The following is a 17,971-nucleotide window of genomic DNA, read 5'->3' as shown; positions in this document are numbered from 1 at the left end:
CTCCTCTGACGAGGCAGTCACAGACCATCACATCACGATCCCCGGTGGCGTAGATGGAATGCGCATCTGATGCGCCGCCACTTCTCAAACCCATGGGTGGCCCTTTTCGGTGGCAGTTGTTGGTCAACGAATAATTTTGACCATTGGTTTTTTCTAATCGACCGGTTCGAATTCCAGGCTCGATTCTGGTTTGATTCGAACCGACGTGGAGGCCGCTTGATGCGGAGGTGGCGTGTGCTTCCCATGGATATGGAAAGAAATCTGAACCGTTTCTGTTCGATCGGAACTTGTTCGACCGGAGCGGGCTCGGTTTATTGAGCCGGACTAAGCAGGCCGGTCCGCGGTCCAAATTCATGTCACTGTCAAATGATTATGTTATCATTTAACAGTGAAATTATAGATTTTATGTTAAATGATTGTAAAGTTATTTCTATTTCAAAGCAAATGGATGGATCATATGATTTAATATCGAATTAATTAATTAATTAATTAATTAATTATTATTTAAAATGATATAAAAGAAAAAAAAATTAAGACAAATGTCGTCCATTTCATTACAAAGCTAATGGGTTGCCCTAAGACGGATCGGAATTCCTTAACTGGGCACCCTCTCGCGGACACACGCTCGGAAGAGAACAAAGCGAGGAAGGAAATAAAAGAGGAAAAGAAAAGGCGGTGCGAGGTCTTCAAAGTCTCCTTTCTTTTGCGCTTGCGCACCTCTCTCTCTCTCTCCCTCCCTGTGTGTAAACCCCCATTACCGCCCCCTCTTCGTCCGGTTCTTCCTCTTCCTCTCTCTCTTCGCCTCTCCACTCTTTCTGGGTTCGAAGATGAGCGGCGGGGGCGCTAGGGTTTCGATCCCGGCGGGCGTGCGGCGGACGATCCAGAACATCAAGGAGATCGCCGGCAACCACAGCGACGAGGAGATCTATGCAATGCTCAAGGAGTGCGGAATGGATCCCAACGAGACCGCCCAGAAGCTGCTGCTCCAAGGTCCCGTTCCCCCCTCCCTTCAATCTCCGCCCTCTCTTGATGCCTGCTGCGCTTTCCCCATCCGTGGGTTCCGTGCTCAGTTGTTGATTTCTGATGGGCGTCGGTTGTTTGGAGGTGCGGTGATGATTGTCATCTGGCGAATTGATTCGCAGTGTTTGGGCTGTGGAGTTTCCTGAGGATCGACCCTTTCCCCACCTTTGGCGTTATCAACGCAACCGAGTGGATTTCTCGGGCAGGAGATTTGGGGGTTTTGACTCGCGAAATGCATTCGTATGATTCGTTGTTCTGAATTAGGTCGACGTTTGGTGATTGCCGTAGCTTGGTCGTCAAGCTGCATGCTGCTGGAATAAAAACGAGTATTTTCGATATAGAACACAGAGTTGTCTTTGATTGGCTCCGTATTTTCTGTTTAAATTATTCTTTGTGTTATAACATCGGACTGAAACTAACCGTGCTTATGATTGGTTCTTTTATCTGCATTATTTGGTGAAGAATTATTTTTTTCCTTGTGGTATAGTGTGTGATTTAGTTGTATTTGTCGTGCACAACATGGAAAGTGACCACTGGTCTTCTTTGGTGGCGTATGGCTTAGTGATATATATGTGCTCTGCCACTATAATAGATCGTAGCTTAGGCTGTAATTGTACCTTGCTAAGGGAGTATTGCCGATATCTTGAACTGATTTACTTGGTGTCATGTTCTAAATTAATTCTGTTTTGGAAAGTCTAGTGGTAATACATAGTTGGCATTTTTACAATATTAGGTGATTAACAGAACCAAGAATGTAATTCTAGCAGCAACCATTCATGTTTCATATCATACATTTCTGCATACATTAAACTTAGGTAATCCATACATTTTTGCATAAAAATAATGGTCTTTTTCTTTCCCCATGTTATGCTCCTTTCTTTGTTTCTTAATCAATAATGCATGCCCACATCAGTTGCATATTCTGTAAGTAATCACCTTTTTGGTGCGTATGTATACACCTGAATGCAAGAAGGTACTTGCTCATGTGCTGTTGGTCTGATTGTCTACTAGGTCATAATTTTATTGGCTGTTTTTCGCTTTACAGATCCCTTTCATGAGGTGAAAAGGAAGCGCGATAAGAGAAAGGAGGTAAATATGTTTCTCTGTTTTTTGCAATTTTTCGTTCTACTCCTGGCAGTACTCTTTATTTGTGCTAAGAAAGTTGTAAGTATACTGTGTTACCACCCTACTTTTTACATCTTGGCAACAAAGATATGCCAAAGTTGTAAGAATAAATTACGCCATTGCCATTTAGTTTAATAAACGTTTGATTGCTAGACATGCTGTTTTGCCATGTAGCCTGAACATTAGAAAACTAATGGGAACCTATATTGAGTCCCACGAAGATCCAGGTTCAACTCATATTAGATTATCTGAATTATATCTTCTTCTTCTTTTCTTTTCTAGCTTTATATGTTATTTTTGTGTGTTTTTTAATGAATTGAATTTTTTTCTCCCAAGTCCCTTTAGAGTTTGAATAGGAGTGCCATTGAAAGAACTCAAATGGCTGTTATTTAACTCTGGTAGGAGTCGTGCAGAAAAAAAGGTGCTAGTCAAAATCTTCTTCTTGTTCTCTGCTCGGTGAAACCATTTATGAAAAAGAGTTGAATACAAGTATGGCTGCAGTAGTTAGAAAGAGATGACTTGGCTATTACTTTCTTATATGATCATACAGTAAGGGCCTGAGTGTGGATGGTTTCAGATCTGGGCAAAATGTTCGAAATTGGACCATTTGTGGGTCAGTTTTAAGCTGATTTTAGACCTGAAATTTAAAACATGTCATTAGTTTTGGATGAAGCCTTATGGACTTTGGCCAAATTTGCTTGTCTTGACTAGTTGACAACCTGTTCTAACCTGCCAGAAGCATGATCATTCATGTAAATTATTGGATGAAGTCTGCATGCATGCTTCCCCCATATACCATTACTCATTCTAGCTCTTCTCTATTGTTACATCTCTTTCCCCTACAGACAACAAAGTTCTTTGTTCTTTTTCTTTAAACTCATAATGTTTGCTATTTCCTACAGACTGTGAGGGAGCCTGCTGATTCTAGGTGGAGGCCAGGACTGCAGGGACGAGGAGGTAGGGGAGGTCGAGGAAACTACCCACGATCTGTGCCTAGTGGTATGTGCTTTCTTTTTTAATATAATGCTCAAACTTGGCATAAGAGTAACGTGCTCTATGCAGTTATATGTTTTATGTGTTGGTCTTAAATTTATCTATGCATCTAATTGCATTTCAATGTGAGCAGTTGACTACATGTTAGTTTTGAGCTAACCACTTCGGGTTAGCATGTAATTTTGATACTGTTTATTCTATTCTTGTTGTGTCAAATGTCTCATTCGCATATTAATGACAATTTTGTAACTTATCCAATATCAGTTTCACTAATAGATATCTGTTTCCATGCCCATCTTCTGCAAATCAGCAATTCATCTTTTTATCATTTTATGAAATGGGAACTACATGTTCTGTCTTCATTTTATGTGCATATTTTACATTTTGTTATGTGAAACTTTGTAGCACATGTTTTGTTGTATTTCTTAGGTGTACCCTGTGATCCAAAAGTTCATGTATTGGTTATTGTTGCCATGTTTGCTACTTATTGGATGTTTATTAATGGTTATTGATGAAAAAAAATTTATTGCCTACAAGATGCTGCTGCTGGAAGAAATGTTACTTCAGGGAAGGATAATGGACTAAACCAAGGTACGGATAAAGCCAATACATCCTCTTCATCCACCATTCCTGACACAGAGAATAGGTCTGCAATTTCCATACCAAGGTACCTATTTTGTCTGTTAACTTTGGCTCTGAGTTAGAGCATACTGATTTTATTAAGCGTGGATGATGGATTCTTTTGCCAATGCTCATACGAAGGCATATATTAAGTTATTTAGTACACTGGATCAATGTCTGATTAATTGTGTCCTTATTTGAGTTCTAATTTTTGTGGAACAAGTTTATGTTGCAGATTGATGAACATTTAAAATTAAATAAGTCAGTCTTTTTTACTCTCTGGTCAAGAACTCATGGGTGTATCATGATAGTTACGTAGATCATATTATTGTGCAGATGATGAGCTTTGACACCACCATAGGATAGATGCTCTGTGAACTTGGTTTTAAAGGTTTGAATTATTTGAACAACCTCTTTGCTTACCAGGGTAAGGTTTCATATATTGATCCTCGAAAATTCTCGAATGGTAGGATCCTTTTGCATTTGGCTGCAATTTTTGAACCATTTTCATCTGGATCAAAAAGGAAACTAGCGAAGATTTATGCATTGTTTAAAGCTGAAATTTGTGAGGTAATAGGAACAGCAACTTCTGTTCTACTAATGCATATATAAAGCAATGCTGAACTATTGTATTCCAGTTGATAATAAAGCACAAAACTGTTATTTGTTATTTACCCCCACAACTTGTACATATAATTGAATAACCATAGTTGATGTCTTAACAATGTATTGGGCGTGCCTTGAGTTTAATATACTGTTTGCTTGTTATACTATCTTTCTTTTCATTTTTTTGTATGATTTATCTGGTAGAACATATATACTTCTATTCTCTGTAATAGAATTTATTTTCTCCAACCAACTGTGCAACTTCTTTAACTGCATCTTGTGTATTGACCTAACTATATTTCATATTAATCGTTAATTTTCAGCTCCATTTCTGGTGTTGCCAGTGATCCCAGCAACATAAATCATCCAATGTTGTCTCAGGGGTCCAATGTATCTGATGTGAGTGGCATTGCCCAGTGGGATAAAAGTTCTGGGGCTGTAGCTACTAAGCCAGGGATTTCCGGGTCAGTTCTTAAAGATGTAAACCATGGTTTTGCATCTGGACGCCCAGATTCGGACCAATGTTCATCAGACAAGACAGCGGCACCTGTTCTGGAGATCTATGCTTCAGTCTCAGACCCTGTGCTAGTGCCATCTCTTGATACACACAAAGCTTGTGAGTTGGAGGCTGTTAAACAAGTAACAGGGATCCAGAGCTCCATTGTTGAGACTGCCACTAGTAGGGCTGCATCTAGGGATATATCTGGATATAAGTTATCATATATAAGTGGAAAAGGTTCTTCTGACAGTAGTGATGCCTTCATCCATGGAAAGATACAGATCAAACCACAAGGACCTGGAAAAAGTGAACTCTCAGAAAAATCTCATAGTAAATCTTCTTTTTCTGGGTCTATAGGCAGTAGACCATCCTCTAATTACAACAATCGTTCTCAACATCTTAGTGGTTCACAGAAAGGTAGACCTTAACATGTTCTTCATAGCAATTTTTTATATATGTACTGGGTCATGAGTGATTGGTTGATTATATACAGAGCTGTTATAGTGCTTTTCTTATCATGATCATTTACTACATACATTGGAAGTTTGAGAAGCAACATAAGATACTAAACCACATATTTTTTCTTTTTCACAATTATGAACTTAGCTGGAATTGTCTAAGTCATAAGGCACCTTTGCGTTATTTGTCCGCAAAGGGTCAACCTAGAAGCAACCTCGTACAAGTCTTGAAGGATCTACAAAAAGAAAGTTGATTAGTTCAAGCGAACGAGTGACGAACAAGTCTCGACGTCCCGCAAAAGAGGGTAGCTTTTACAAGCAATTCAGGAAGTATTTAGTGTGCAAAGAGAAAGAGAGGAAGGGAAAACAAGGACTTTATAAGGCAAATGAATAGTCGTAAATCCACAAACAATAGCTCACCGGTTGTCGAGCACATTGACAAGTACTCGTAGGCTTTACGTGCGAAGTTTTGAATCCAATCAACGCCCAACACTATCCCAAACCCCCATCTAGTCTTGTACGACTTGGGTGGTTTTTGGGTGTTGAGATGACTGATGTTTTGCACTGCACTGTAGTCTGTAGAAAACAAGTCATGCCACGTGAAAGCTGGGCCGTTTTGGGGCAGTTTTGTCCTTTTTGGTGAGCAGTCGCTCTAGAGCTCTGCAAACTGCTCCTGCTTACAGGTTTTAAGCAAAACCACACAAAACAAGGCAAACACATTGCTAAATGAATGTACAAGCAAACACGCAATGAACGGTCCATTGATGAAGGTGTTGTGGGCGCGCGACCACCATCCGTGACACTAAGGACTAATCAATTGGTTTAGTACTTTATGAAATATACGACATGTTCATTTCTTAGGAGATAAAGTAAACCTTTCATTTTGTTGTTCTTTAGTTTCTTATGTGTTCTCGGAGTTGAGATATTAAATTATATAATCAGATGCTATCAATATTTAATATGTTCATAGCAAGTTTGTTGGTTTCTAAACTAAGCTTTTTGGTACCAAATTAATTAGTTGATATTGATATCAATGTTCTATAGCAAGCTTCTGTGCATGATCAACTTCCTTGGACAGCATGATTTCTGTTGAGCCATATTCATGCATTTGTAATCCAATTAATGGTACTTGTCCATCTGAATGCCCATTTTTGACCATATACACAAACTGCCAAGAATGGCCCCTTCTTTGCCTAAAAAGGTGCTGCAATGCCCTAGTCAATCAAGTTGAAATATTCTTTAAATTTAGAAGTCATTGGTTGTCAAACATGAATGAGGGATGAATGCACGGTGGGTTAGATTGTGGTTCTCTGTTTTCTGGAGCTTTGAGTTGCTGTACCCCAAGTATTATGGTTATCACAGAATATTTGGGTTATTTTCCTTAAATATAAAGACTAAAGATCAAAATATCTGTAATTTGTTTGTTTACATTTCTCAAAGCTTTCGCTAGATCTTGTTTGCTCGAGTGCCATATTGCATTCTGAAATAGAAACTGAGATAAGCATCTCCATCAGTTGTTTATATCAGTTGTAATACACCAATTGTCTGCTTGTCACATACTGATTAGTACCTTAGCAAAAAGAATTCTAGAGATTGTTAACCACCAGGCTCTTATTTTGACCTTAAGCTGCATATGAAATATATAAGGTGGTATCAAGTTAAGAGAAATGCTTCATGTCATGATCCAGGTCCCCAGTGGTGGTAATGGTGCACATCAACAAGTGCACTGCCCCAGCCTCACGATCATCTCTGTCCTGTGAGGTGCACCACATTTGCCAGTCCAGATTTAAATCATGACTTAGAGTCACGACGTGCGGCACTGGCTGCATGATGTTTGCCTTTGATGTTTACTATATAGACTTTTAACTTATATTGGCATTCTACCTTGGCAGACTAACAATCTTGTTGGTGCCTTGTAATAAACTACATTTCTAGTTGCATAAATGGATTTTATAAAGGAGTTGTCTGGAAATGCAAATCTTCAAAATGGTGAAATTTGTAGCTTTTATGTTCTGGAAGGCCACAAATGAATTTGTGTGATGAGGTAATGTTGTATCAATGCAAGTTATAAATGATGACTAAATTGACGAGGAATTTTTACTACCTAGACAAAAAGATCTTTTAAAAGATTATTTGAGAAAAATTTTGATTCCTAGAAAATGGCATGAAAAATGTATTTGGTTTTATGATTTAACATTTCTCTATTTGGTTAATGTTGAGGAGTTAAACTTAGAAGTCCTTTTTCTTGTCTTATTCTTGTGCTGATGAGTGACTTTAAGGGAAAAATGTAAGAGTTGATCACAATGGTAGTAAGTCGTAGCAATTCTGAGAATGAGAAGTGAGAATTTTATTTAATTTTTTTAGACAAAGTTCTAGAGGTATTAATTAAGGGTTGGTTGTACATTGCATATAGATTTTATCTTAAGTGCTGAAACTACACAATTTTAGGTTTGTTAAACTTAAAAGTTGGCTAAGTAGCACCCTTTTTTTTTTTCTTATTCAGCACCTGTTCCTAATAAAGAGTGGAAACCAAAAACCATACAAGCGAATGCTGCTCAAGCATCTGAAATGACTAACGCTGATGTATTGGTGGTGGCTGAAGCTGTTGCTCAATCGTTACCAGCAGCATGTTCTGTGACCACAGAGGAACCTGCTGTGAAGTTGGAAAAGAAGGTAAATGAACTGAAGCTAACAGAGAAACAACATGTCATTATTCCAAACCATCTTCAAGTGCCAGAGTCTGAAAGACATGGCTTGAGTTTTGGCAGCTTTGATGCCAATTTTGAGTTGAATATGGTTGTTGCAAATGGCCCTGCTAGAGTTGAAATTGATACACCATTTTCTGAGTCACCTGAGATTGAAGAAACTATCGAGAAGCCATCTTTAAGGTCAGATACGACATTTACATTCTGCTTTAACAATTACATTTGAAGATGTGGCGTTCTGCATATTTGGATATTTATTTTTTATGTTGGATCAGGAGATTATGATGCACAGATAATGAACTCATTTTGTATTTGATGAGATGTAATAACATTAAGAGAAGTAGATAACCATCAAGTTTATTATGTACGGTGGAAAATGCACATTCATACTAACATCTGATTACAAAGCTTTGGAGCTTGAAAATGTTTTTTGCGATCATTTTTTAGCTGTTTCTTTCTATACTATCTTTCAGACATGCAGAAGCTTTGCAGAAGCTTTTTTAACTATGGTAGCATTTTTTGTTGAATGCTCCTCCTCTAAATGTACAATAATAAAGAGATCTGCTGGTAACAAGGCACTGTTATGATATTTGTGCATTAGGATTTTTTTTAAAATTTTTTATTCTTCTAACTTCTAAGAATACTAGTTTATTTTGCTAGTTGATGTATCTGTCGTTTATATTTAATAAAAAATATTTCACCATTATGATATTTATTACATTAGAAACTTCTCATATAGATGCTTCCAAGAAGGTTTTATTATTTGTTAGCTAGTATATATGTCACTGGTATTAAGAAAAAACTTATGGATTTAATTTGACAAATGACATGTAATGCACAGTGTCTTTTCCATCTTTAATCAAAAAGAAATATCTGTAGGTATTGACGTCTACAATCATAATATCTTTGTTTTATTTGCTACTATTTTATATGATAGTATGAAGTTGTCTTTTAAAAAGTATCTAGGGAATTGATCTTTGGTTCAAGAACTAGAGAGCTCGATCTGGCATTAGAGGATCTTTGTTTCTCTGTTTTTCGTCATTCCTTTTTTCATTACTTCTACCTTTTTTTTCTGCTTAGGTTATATTGATTTTACTACCATATGCTGTCTCTTCTAACTATTTAGTTTTCTTTCTTTTTCACATGCAGCATTCATACTGCATCCTCAGCTGCTCAAGAAGCGGACTCTCCGGATCATCCTCAATCACCTGAACAGGTGCCAGATAGTTATTCAACCGAAGAAGCTGGTGTTTCTGCTAGTAAATCTGCTGCAGCGGAATATGACCAATCTAAACAAGCCAATGTGTCTCCAGAAGGCCCTCAGAATTTGGTCATTCAATCTGCACCATCATATCCATCACTAGGAATGACACCACAAGTTCTCGGAAGCCAATTTTCACCTTTTGAGAACTCGGAACCACAGGCTCGTGATAGCTCCCGTCTTCCAAACTTTCTGGTATGGTAACACTCATGAGTCATGACCTTTATATTCTTGCTACGCAGGTCATGCAGTGTTTCTCTACAACAATATCTTTTTCTTTATGTCAATGTTTTGATATTTGTCAATAGCATCATTGCTACTGAAACTAATCTGGTAGCAGCTAATGGTAATAGGATGTCTATGGAGGATCAGTTGTTGTCACTTTTTGAATTGGATTTCTATGGTACTAGGATATCTATAGTATTGGGTTGTACAGTCTGGTAGGTTCACTGTATCAAGCTATGGGCCCAATGTTGTTTTCTTTTCAAGCCAAAATTTTCCTTTTCGTGTCTCTCTCTCTCTCTCTCTCTCACACACACACACACATACACACACACACAGAGACGCACTCTCTCTCTCTCTCTCTCTCTCATGCTTCCTCTTTCTCCCTCCCCCTTCTCTGCCTCGTCGTTCACTTGGTGTTGTTGTTGCCTCTATCTTGCCACATCACCATTGCTACATCCTTGTTCGGGTCATCACCTCCTCGTATTTATTCCTCAACAACCATCTTGCTCTCTTGCCTCTTGTAATCCACAACTTGCAATGGGTCCCTCTGATCACTATGGAGTCCAGTAGAATCTTGTTTAGATGGATAAAGGCTTTTGGGCCCATTTGGGATTGGAAGGGAGCTTAGATCCTCTACTTCTTTACAAGACTATGTGACAAGGGTAACATTCCCAAGTTGGGTATTTGGCTAAGGAAGAGGAAAAGATTTGGAATATATTTTGGAGTAGAATACTTTTTTGATCAACTGTTGGAATCTGGGTAGGTTTAGATAGAAGACATAAGTAGGAGGACATTTAAGTGTTACTTTTTTGATCAACTGTTGGAATCTAGGTAGGTTTAGATAGAAGACATAAGTAAGAGGACATTTGAGTGCCAAGAACCTGTATTTTTTATCTTGATATTTTTTTTTACTTTTTCAATAATCTTTTGAACTGGTTTAGTTTATTAGTCTTGATCTCTTGAGGAATAGTTTACTTTTCCTTGAACCTGAGAAGTGTGCATTGTATATGAACGAGATTTATCAGTATGCATGATGTCAGTGCTTCCCTGTGTTGATGATTGAGTTGAGGATGCTGTGAGAAGATCTCAACAATTACGGTGTGTGGTTGGAGCTAGTTGAAAGGTTTGCAGAGGAAGATCATCAGAATCCCCTGCCACATACCAATCCCACATGTCAGGCCATCAATGTCCAAGTAAAACAAGTGGTGGCTCAGAGTCAGGGAACCCATGTGGTTAGCATTTTGCTGATAGGTTGTTCAACAAGGCACATAACGCTGATGAGTTGCTTTCTTAATTCATGCAACCATAGGCACCATCTATTGATTTGAAGTTTAAAAATGAAACCACCCATGTTCTCATTAGTTATTGGCTTAGAAGATCAAGCATCAACTGCTTTATTTGCTAGAATGCTTTGAGCTCCTGAATCTGTGTTGTCACTAATTTTAATGAAGCCAACCGAAAGCAAGAGCAAGGTAATGTCTTATTTGAGGACCCTAGGTGAAAATCAGACAATTTATGGTCCTAGTCCATGAGGAAGACAAAATGATCAGGAAGTTGTTGGTGTTGGTCTAGAATTGCAACCACCAAAAGATTCAAACATCATACTATAAGCCATGTTGGAAAAGGATATCTATTCTCCACTGTACATTTCTCGACATATTTCAAAGGAAAACTTGTCTCTATGTACTTTACAGTGGTTCTGCTCACAATTTTATCAGTGATGTTGTCCAACAACTAAATTATGGCACAAGCCCATCAACTTTTTTGGAGTCTGCTTGGTGATGGAAGGTTGATGATCTGCTCTACCAGATATGTAAACATGCTCATTTGCCTCCAAGGTGAGAAGCACAAGGTCAACCTCCTTTACCTGATGTCAGTGGAGTATCTTACTCTTGATATAAAATGGTTCAAAAAAGTAATACCCAATTTGATTTGACATTTCAACACACTGACAATCGAGTTCAAGCACAATAGTTGAGAAGTTGAAGCACCAGCAGATTGACCTACTTGCAAGATTAAAGAACCAAAGTCCTTTTATCATGCTTCATACAAGTTGCTTTATCTTGAGACAAGACTGATGTCAAAAGGCACTCGGAAGCAATGCCTCACTTGAGCACCTCTATGGGCCCTGGGTGAAGCACCTTCAACTGGCTATCTCCTAGGCGTGAGCCTTTGTTGAGGAGCACCTAGGTTGGCTGGGGCTACCCGAACCAAATTGGCCTCCTATCATTTTCCCCATTAGGGACTTGATCCAAACTGAATCCCATATCAAACTCTCTCGATTCAGTTCAGTTAACTAAACTGTGCAATGATCCCCCCTCCCCATTTATGCCTTGCTGGCACCTATGCACTTGGCCCTATTGTTTCTGCCACCAACATATGGCAACTCACTTTCCTCCATAGATTGTGTCTCCTCTCTCTTTCATATGTCCATTCTTTTCTCTCGCTTTCCTCATCTCTATGCTCCCTCTTTCTTTTCTCTTCTTTCATCTCTGTTCTCCCTTCCTCTCTTGTTCCCTTCCTTTTGTGTTCTACTATTTTGCCATGTTTGGGCCTTGCTTTTGTAATGTAAGCATTGTACTTTGCTCAATCCAGGGCCTAATGCCTCAGGCAATAATGGACCTTGACGCTTTACAGCCCCTAGCCCCTAGCCCCTAGCCCCTAGCCCCTAGATTTCTTGACAACACTAGGAAAAGTTAAACATGAGGGGGAATGAGTTGTTTTAATGTGCCTTGCATGATAAATCTTGTGTTCTTTCTCCACCTAAGCAGTGGAACCTAACCCATCCTCACACATCTTTCTAGTTGTGTCTCCCAGCCATGGTGTTACCCAACCAGTGGGACCCAATCCCCCCTTGTTTTTTCTATGCATCACCCAATCATGTTTGCAAGTCTGTCAGCTAGCAGTGATTGAGTGTGTTAGCATCCTTCAGCTTCTCATCATTGTCCCAGTCTCATGCAACTCACCATTACCGCATGCACCTTCTACATGGTGATTGTTGGCCACGCCAACATCCTCGGTTATCTCATTCTTATGCCTTGTATGATGCACAATCTAGATGTGACTTTCTCCACTCGTGACGAGGTCCCAACAGGACTCATTCTATTTTGATGGAGAAAGGACATGAGCCCCATTTGGATTGAGAAGGTGGCCGATGCCTCCTCTTGTTTGTGAGACTAGGTGACTGGGGTACTAAGCCCAAATTAGTTTTTGGTTAAGCAAGAAGAAATGACCTCAATTAATTTCTGGTATTATTTAATATGTGATGTCTAGATATGGTCTAGATGGGGGAATAATTCCTAATAATTGTTCATTTTTATTTATTCTATATGGATTTTCTGGAACAATACTAGTTTACATTGTTGATCTTAATCTTCTGGGGCTTCTACTTTTTGATTGGAGTACTAAGCACCAAAGACAGCTCTCTAACATTTTCTCATTTCTCTTCTAACTTAAGTTCCTGTACTTAGTTCACCTTAGCATATATTTGATTTTGGATGGGTTAAACTTACTTGGCCATCTGATATTCCATTTTGTAACAAGTTGAAATTTAACCAGAAAAATGTCTTAATATAGAACAACTAAAATTGAAATGTAAGTAGTAACCTTGCTTCTCGTTTTTGCTTAAACTAAAATCAGAATTGACACCGACCGGCCTTTGTTTCAGATGGCAGACCTGCTTCATCTTTTGTATCGTTTTGGTTAGGATGTTGAGTTTCTGTTGTACAGGTGCATCAACCCTATGACCCATCCACAAGCTACTACACACCATTCTATCGACCTACTGCTGATGCTGATGGTCGAATCTCTCCATTTCTTGCATCCAGTGCCTCCTCCAGGTACAATGCGAACATTGCAGTCCTACCGGCTCAGACAGGCCAGACTTCTCAAGAGGTTTGCTTTTAACCTTTCGGCTTGATTAATCTTTTTGTTTTAAATATATAGAGATATATTTTTGGATTGTGTCATGCTAAATACAATCATCACACTCCAGCATTGGTGATTGTTTTCAGAAAATCATATGCTCTGCCAATTTTCCTTTCCACCGAACAGCTTGTAGTTGTAGACTTATTGTAAGATATTATTGGATCTAGAAATTTTTGTGATTGTATTATACAATAAGTTAAGCAAAACCTGTGTTTTTTACTACTCTCAGCAATTTACTTGTGATTATAGTCTTGTATCGAAATCTTCTTCTTCAAATTCTCAGTATCATGGTCTTCGCATTCTGGTTAAGATTCTGATGCTCATTTTTTCCCCGTCCAGAATACCAACTCCGCTGTGCTCTCTACAGTTGGCTCAACTCTTGCAACTCAAGCTGCAGGTGCTATGCAGGGTTCAGTTGCTATTCCTCAGCAACCAGTTCCTGTCTTCCGGCAACCTGCTGGTTTACATTTATCTCACTACCCTCCCAACTACATTCCATATAACCAATACTTTTCTCCATTTTATGTTCCTCCCCCTACCCTTCACCATTTCTTGAGCGGTGCCGCATTCCCTCAGCAACCTCCTACTGGCAGCATGTATCAGACTCCTGGAGCTGCAACTCCTGCCACTGCTGTCAAGTATTCTATTCCACAATACAAGGCTGGTGCTAACATTGGTAATTCTGCAATTGTTGGGTTGCCAACTGTTTATGGAACATATAGCTCGACTCCAACTGGCTATACATCTGGTCCTGCTGCTAGCAGTGGAAACTCAACTGCCAATGAGGATCTTGGGTCTTCCCAATTTAAGGAGAACAGTGTTTATGTTCCAGGACAACAGGTATTATTTTTTCTTTTGATACAGATTTTTGTATGTGATGTTTGGTTCATGCTTAGTTATTGTGTTCTGCTGCTATTCTAGATGGATAAACCTCCAATTTAGAGTTACATAAAGATTACTAAAATTTATGATTTTCTTTGGAACCTTAGTTGTAGATCTTTTTGATGTTTCTGGTGCTTGATCTTAATCTCATTATAGAGTGATTGATTTTTGCTGCTTCACGTGAATTTCGCAAGCAGCTACGGATTTTTTTGCTCCTTTTAATGAAATTCCAGAAGGGCTTGGTGCTCCTTTGCTATTTCTCAGAGTCTTTGGAATTACGTGTTGCATCATTAGCTTAGGAATTGGCTAGAGAATGAGCAGTTATTAGCAGAATCATTTGACAAGTGAAGCTGACTGATTCAGTCTATTAATCAGGGAACTGATACCTTTTCTATGTTTAAGTTGGATAGCGTGATCCTGAAATCATATGTGACGTTTCGTAGGAACGAGTGCATAGAAGATGCTAGGAGTTGCAATGTGCTGAGTGTAAGCAAATTTTAAGCAGGGATTTTGTGTGGATGATGTTAACTGAAGCTTTTCTTTTGAGGCAAGGATAGGCAACATCTATGAGCTTATTTTATTAAGATTATGAAATAAGGAGTACAAATGAAGGTGAAAAAAAAGATGAGCAGTAGCAATTTTGAAGGAAGCTGCAGAAAGAGGGAGAGGGAGTGAGAGTCCTTAAGTCAACGTAAGAAAAAGCACGTTATAGCAAATGGATAAATATGGTGCAAGCTTCTTCTTGGCTGTGTTTTGCTCCATAGTCACTAACTATGAAGGAATAAAATTTGATTATATTTCAAACAATTAGAGGATGAGATTAGCGTCGTGGTGTGGTTGCTCCTTCACGACCCAAGTGATCATGGTTTTGAGTCAATAAACTACCTCATTGTTTCCATGTGTAAGACCATGCACTTGTAGACCTATTTGGAGTCATGGTGAGATTTCTCCTTTATGACCAAAATGTCAATTTTCAATTCAATAAACAAACTTTTTGTCTACATGAGTGAAACTATATTGATCGACACTCCATAGACCTGTACTGGCAGAGTCTGGTGCCACACCATCCTTTTTAATATTTTACACAACTGATCGATTTTTGAGGCATATTTCATCAGAATGGTATCTTACATTGCTAATGTCATTTTAGGTAGTTAATCCTGTGATTAGCACCTCCAACTTAAAGATTTTATCTAGTCATACTAATTGTCATTCGTATCCTCTGATCTAGATCCCTTGAATAAATGTGAGATTTTATCTGGTCATACTAATTGTACTGGGTATCCTCTTATCTACATTTCTTAAATAAACGTGACCAACTACCCTGGCAGTTTGATCACTATCACTATGTAATATGTATTTGTATCTACTTTTCCGTCATTTTCTGATTAAAAACCTGTTATAAGATGAGCCATCACTGATGACGAGTTGCTTAAAATGCTTGTTTCAAAATTTGACTAGTTCTTAGGTTCAACTGACGAAGTTTTTCGGCATTGGATGATCTTTTCATTTTCTTTTATTGATGCTATCGATGTTGGGTGACCAGGGCTCAAGTTATGAAAAGAGCCTGTTTGATTGCAGTGGTATTGCTTCATTGTCACTCCCTAGCCCTGATCGGCAGGGAGCCTTCTACACATGGTCACTTTTTTGTTTTTGTTTGGTGCTCTATGTTCCTGTGCAATGATTGTCGTTTCGCTCATACCAGTACGAAACAAGCACCACATACCGAACTGAGCGTTAATCGATATGTGGACCCACCCTAGTTCGGTCCGTCGTATAAAAGGGAAGTGGGAAACCCTAAATCCTACTTTCATGCTACTTTCACTTCTCACACGATTGTTGCGAGCCTACGGCTTCTCAATGCCACGACCTCCGCTTGTCGTGTTCGACACTACACATCGCCACGTGACTGATGCTGTGATCAATGCTTCTCATGCAGGCGGCTACCGGCGACCTTCACTTGCCGTCGCCACGTCTCAGATATGTCTCTTCTCCCCTTCCTCTTCCTCTTTCCTTCTTCCTCCTCCTTCGCCGCTTCCTCTTCTTCCCTCTTTCTTCCTCCTCCCTTCACCATCCCTTCCTCTTCTCCCTTTTTACTTTCTCTCCGAAACATTAGTATTTACCGGTGTACCTTGTCGGTACACCGGTACAGACCTGTACATACCAGTCCAACAAATCTCCGAGACAGGTCTGGTATCCAAAATGACGCCTGTGTATACCATACAGCACATGATGAAAATGAAAGTTTTAGATTCTAAAGGTGCTTAGTTCACAAGTTTCCTGTAATTCAATGCTGTTTTCCATTACTAACTGAAATATATTGTTTTTTGGAATCTCTAAGATAATGATAGGCTGTCCAGGAGTTATTGTACTTAATAACTCATCAAGTAGCTAACGTGGAAGTTGGGCAGAGTTTGTGGATCCTTATTATCATTATGTGGGATGCGTTTTCTGCTCAGCTTGTGGTATTGATATATTTTGCCAAGGAAACCTGCTGCAACAGTAATTAAAACAGTTGTCTTTTGGCATTAACTTGTTGGCTCATTTGTGAAATTATCTGCAATAAATTCTCCATTACCCATGTTCACCTATGCCTTTATATTTCTTTTTGAATTATGTAATTTATGTTGGATAGTTACTGTTACAAGTTTTTATGATGATCTTCTTTGTGGTTATGTGCCATCTCGTTTCATTTTATATGCATCAATTCGTCTTTGTCGTATCTGAATCTCTGTTTTCCTAGCAGAGTGAAGGTTCAGCTGTCTGGATTCCAGCACCTGGACGGGATATATCTGCACTTCAAGCTAGCTCTTTCTACAGCATTCCTCCTCAGGGACAACACATGACTTTTGCAGCAGCGCAAGCTGGCCATGGTGCTTTCAGTGGAATTTACCCCCCAACACCAACTGTCGCAGCTTCTGTTCATCCATTACTCCAACAGTCCCAGACTGTAGCTGGAGCTGTCGAAATGTTGGGGCCCCCTGCTGGTGTTTATCAACAGCCACAACGTGCACAGATAAATTGGACCAATAACTATTGAAAGATGCCAAATCTAAGTTACAGAAGCCATAGCTCGGTGCTAAGGCGACGGTGGATTCTAATGAGAAGACATTTCAAATGCGGTGTCGAGTTGCCTGATTGGAAAGAGTGGATATATGATATCTAGAGGATGGCCATCCTGAACGGAAGGCTTCGGGAGTTGGAGTTGCTAGACTTTGATAGTTCAGGCTATACTTGTGACTGTTACTGACCAAATCTATGCTAGTTGTGTGGTCCCGCTCAAGTTCCTCGTCTTTAGTTGTTTGCTGCTCATTCTTTATCAATTGCTTGTTCTCACTTTCTAATCTGCTAAAGGTACTTCAGTCTGAGTTTCACTTCCACCATCACGCTGCCTTGCTTGTAAAGTAAATTTTGATAGTGAAAAATGTAGAACAAACAATAATATTTGGTGTAATTGAGATAGCAGCACGTCAATTTTTTGTTCGGTATCATTCATCACTGCATCACTAATGTCGCACATACCAAGCGTTTATTGCCTTCCGGATTTTTTACTCCTGAGATATGGTCCTCATGAGGCATTATGTCCCACCTTTTTCAGAAGGCATTATCTCTCATTTGTTCGACCGAATATAGCATACTCAAGAATAAT

General features: G+C 39.1%; 1 protein-coding gene across 2 annotated transcripts; it reads left to right on the top strand.

Moving 5' to 3' along the window:
- The first annotated feature begins 631 nt into the window (after window positions 1-631).
- Window positions 632-17,813, top strand: LOC103977959 (GBF-interacting protein 1-like). Of its 2 annotated transcripts, none has more exons than XM_009393638.3 (10): window positions 632-990; window positions 2,066-2,109; window positions 3,048-3,144; window positions 3,676-3,805; window positions 4,689-5,281; window positions 7,826-8,210; window positions 9,177-9,483; window positions 13,243-13,407; window positions 13,780-14,280; window positions 17,066-17,813. In XM_009393638.3, the coding sequence occupies exons 1-10, from the start codon at window positions 828-830 to the stop codon at window positions 17,360-17,362; spliced, it is 2,682 nt and encodes an 893-aa protein (XP_009391913.2). In that variant the 5' UTR covers window positions 632-827; the 3' UTR covers window positions 17,363-17,813. The 2 variants fall into 2 exon arrangements, with proteins under 2 accessions (XP_009391913.2, XP_009391914.2); XM_009393639.3 differs by having other exon boundaries at window positions 635-990; window positions 17,069-17,813.
- Window positions 17,814-17,971: the final 158 nt, after the last annotated feature.

The sequence above is a fragment of the Musa acuminata genome, chromosome BXJ2-3 (assembly GCF_036884655.1).
Source record: "Musa acuminata AAA Group cultivar baxijiao chromosome BXJ2-3, Cavendish_Baxijiao_AAA, whole genome shotgun sequence".
Taxonomy (NCBI): domain Eukaryota; kingdom Viridiplantae; phylum Streptophyta; class Magnoliopsida; order Zingiberales; family Musaceae; genus Musa; species Musa acuminata.
Note: the sequence above shows the minus strand (reverse complement) of the source record. Positions and strands in the feature narration are given on the sequence as shown.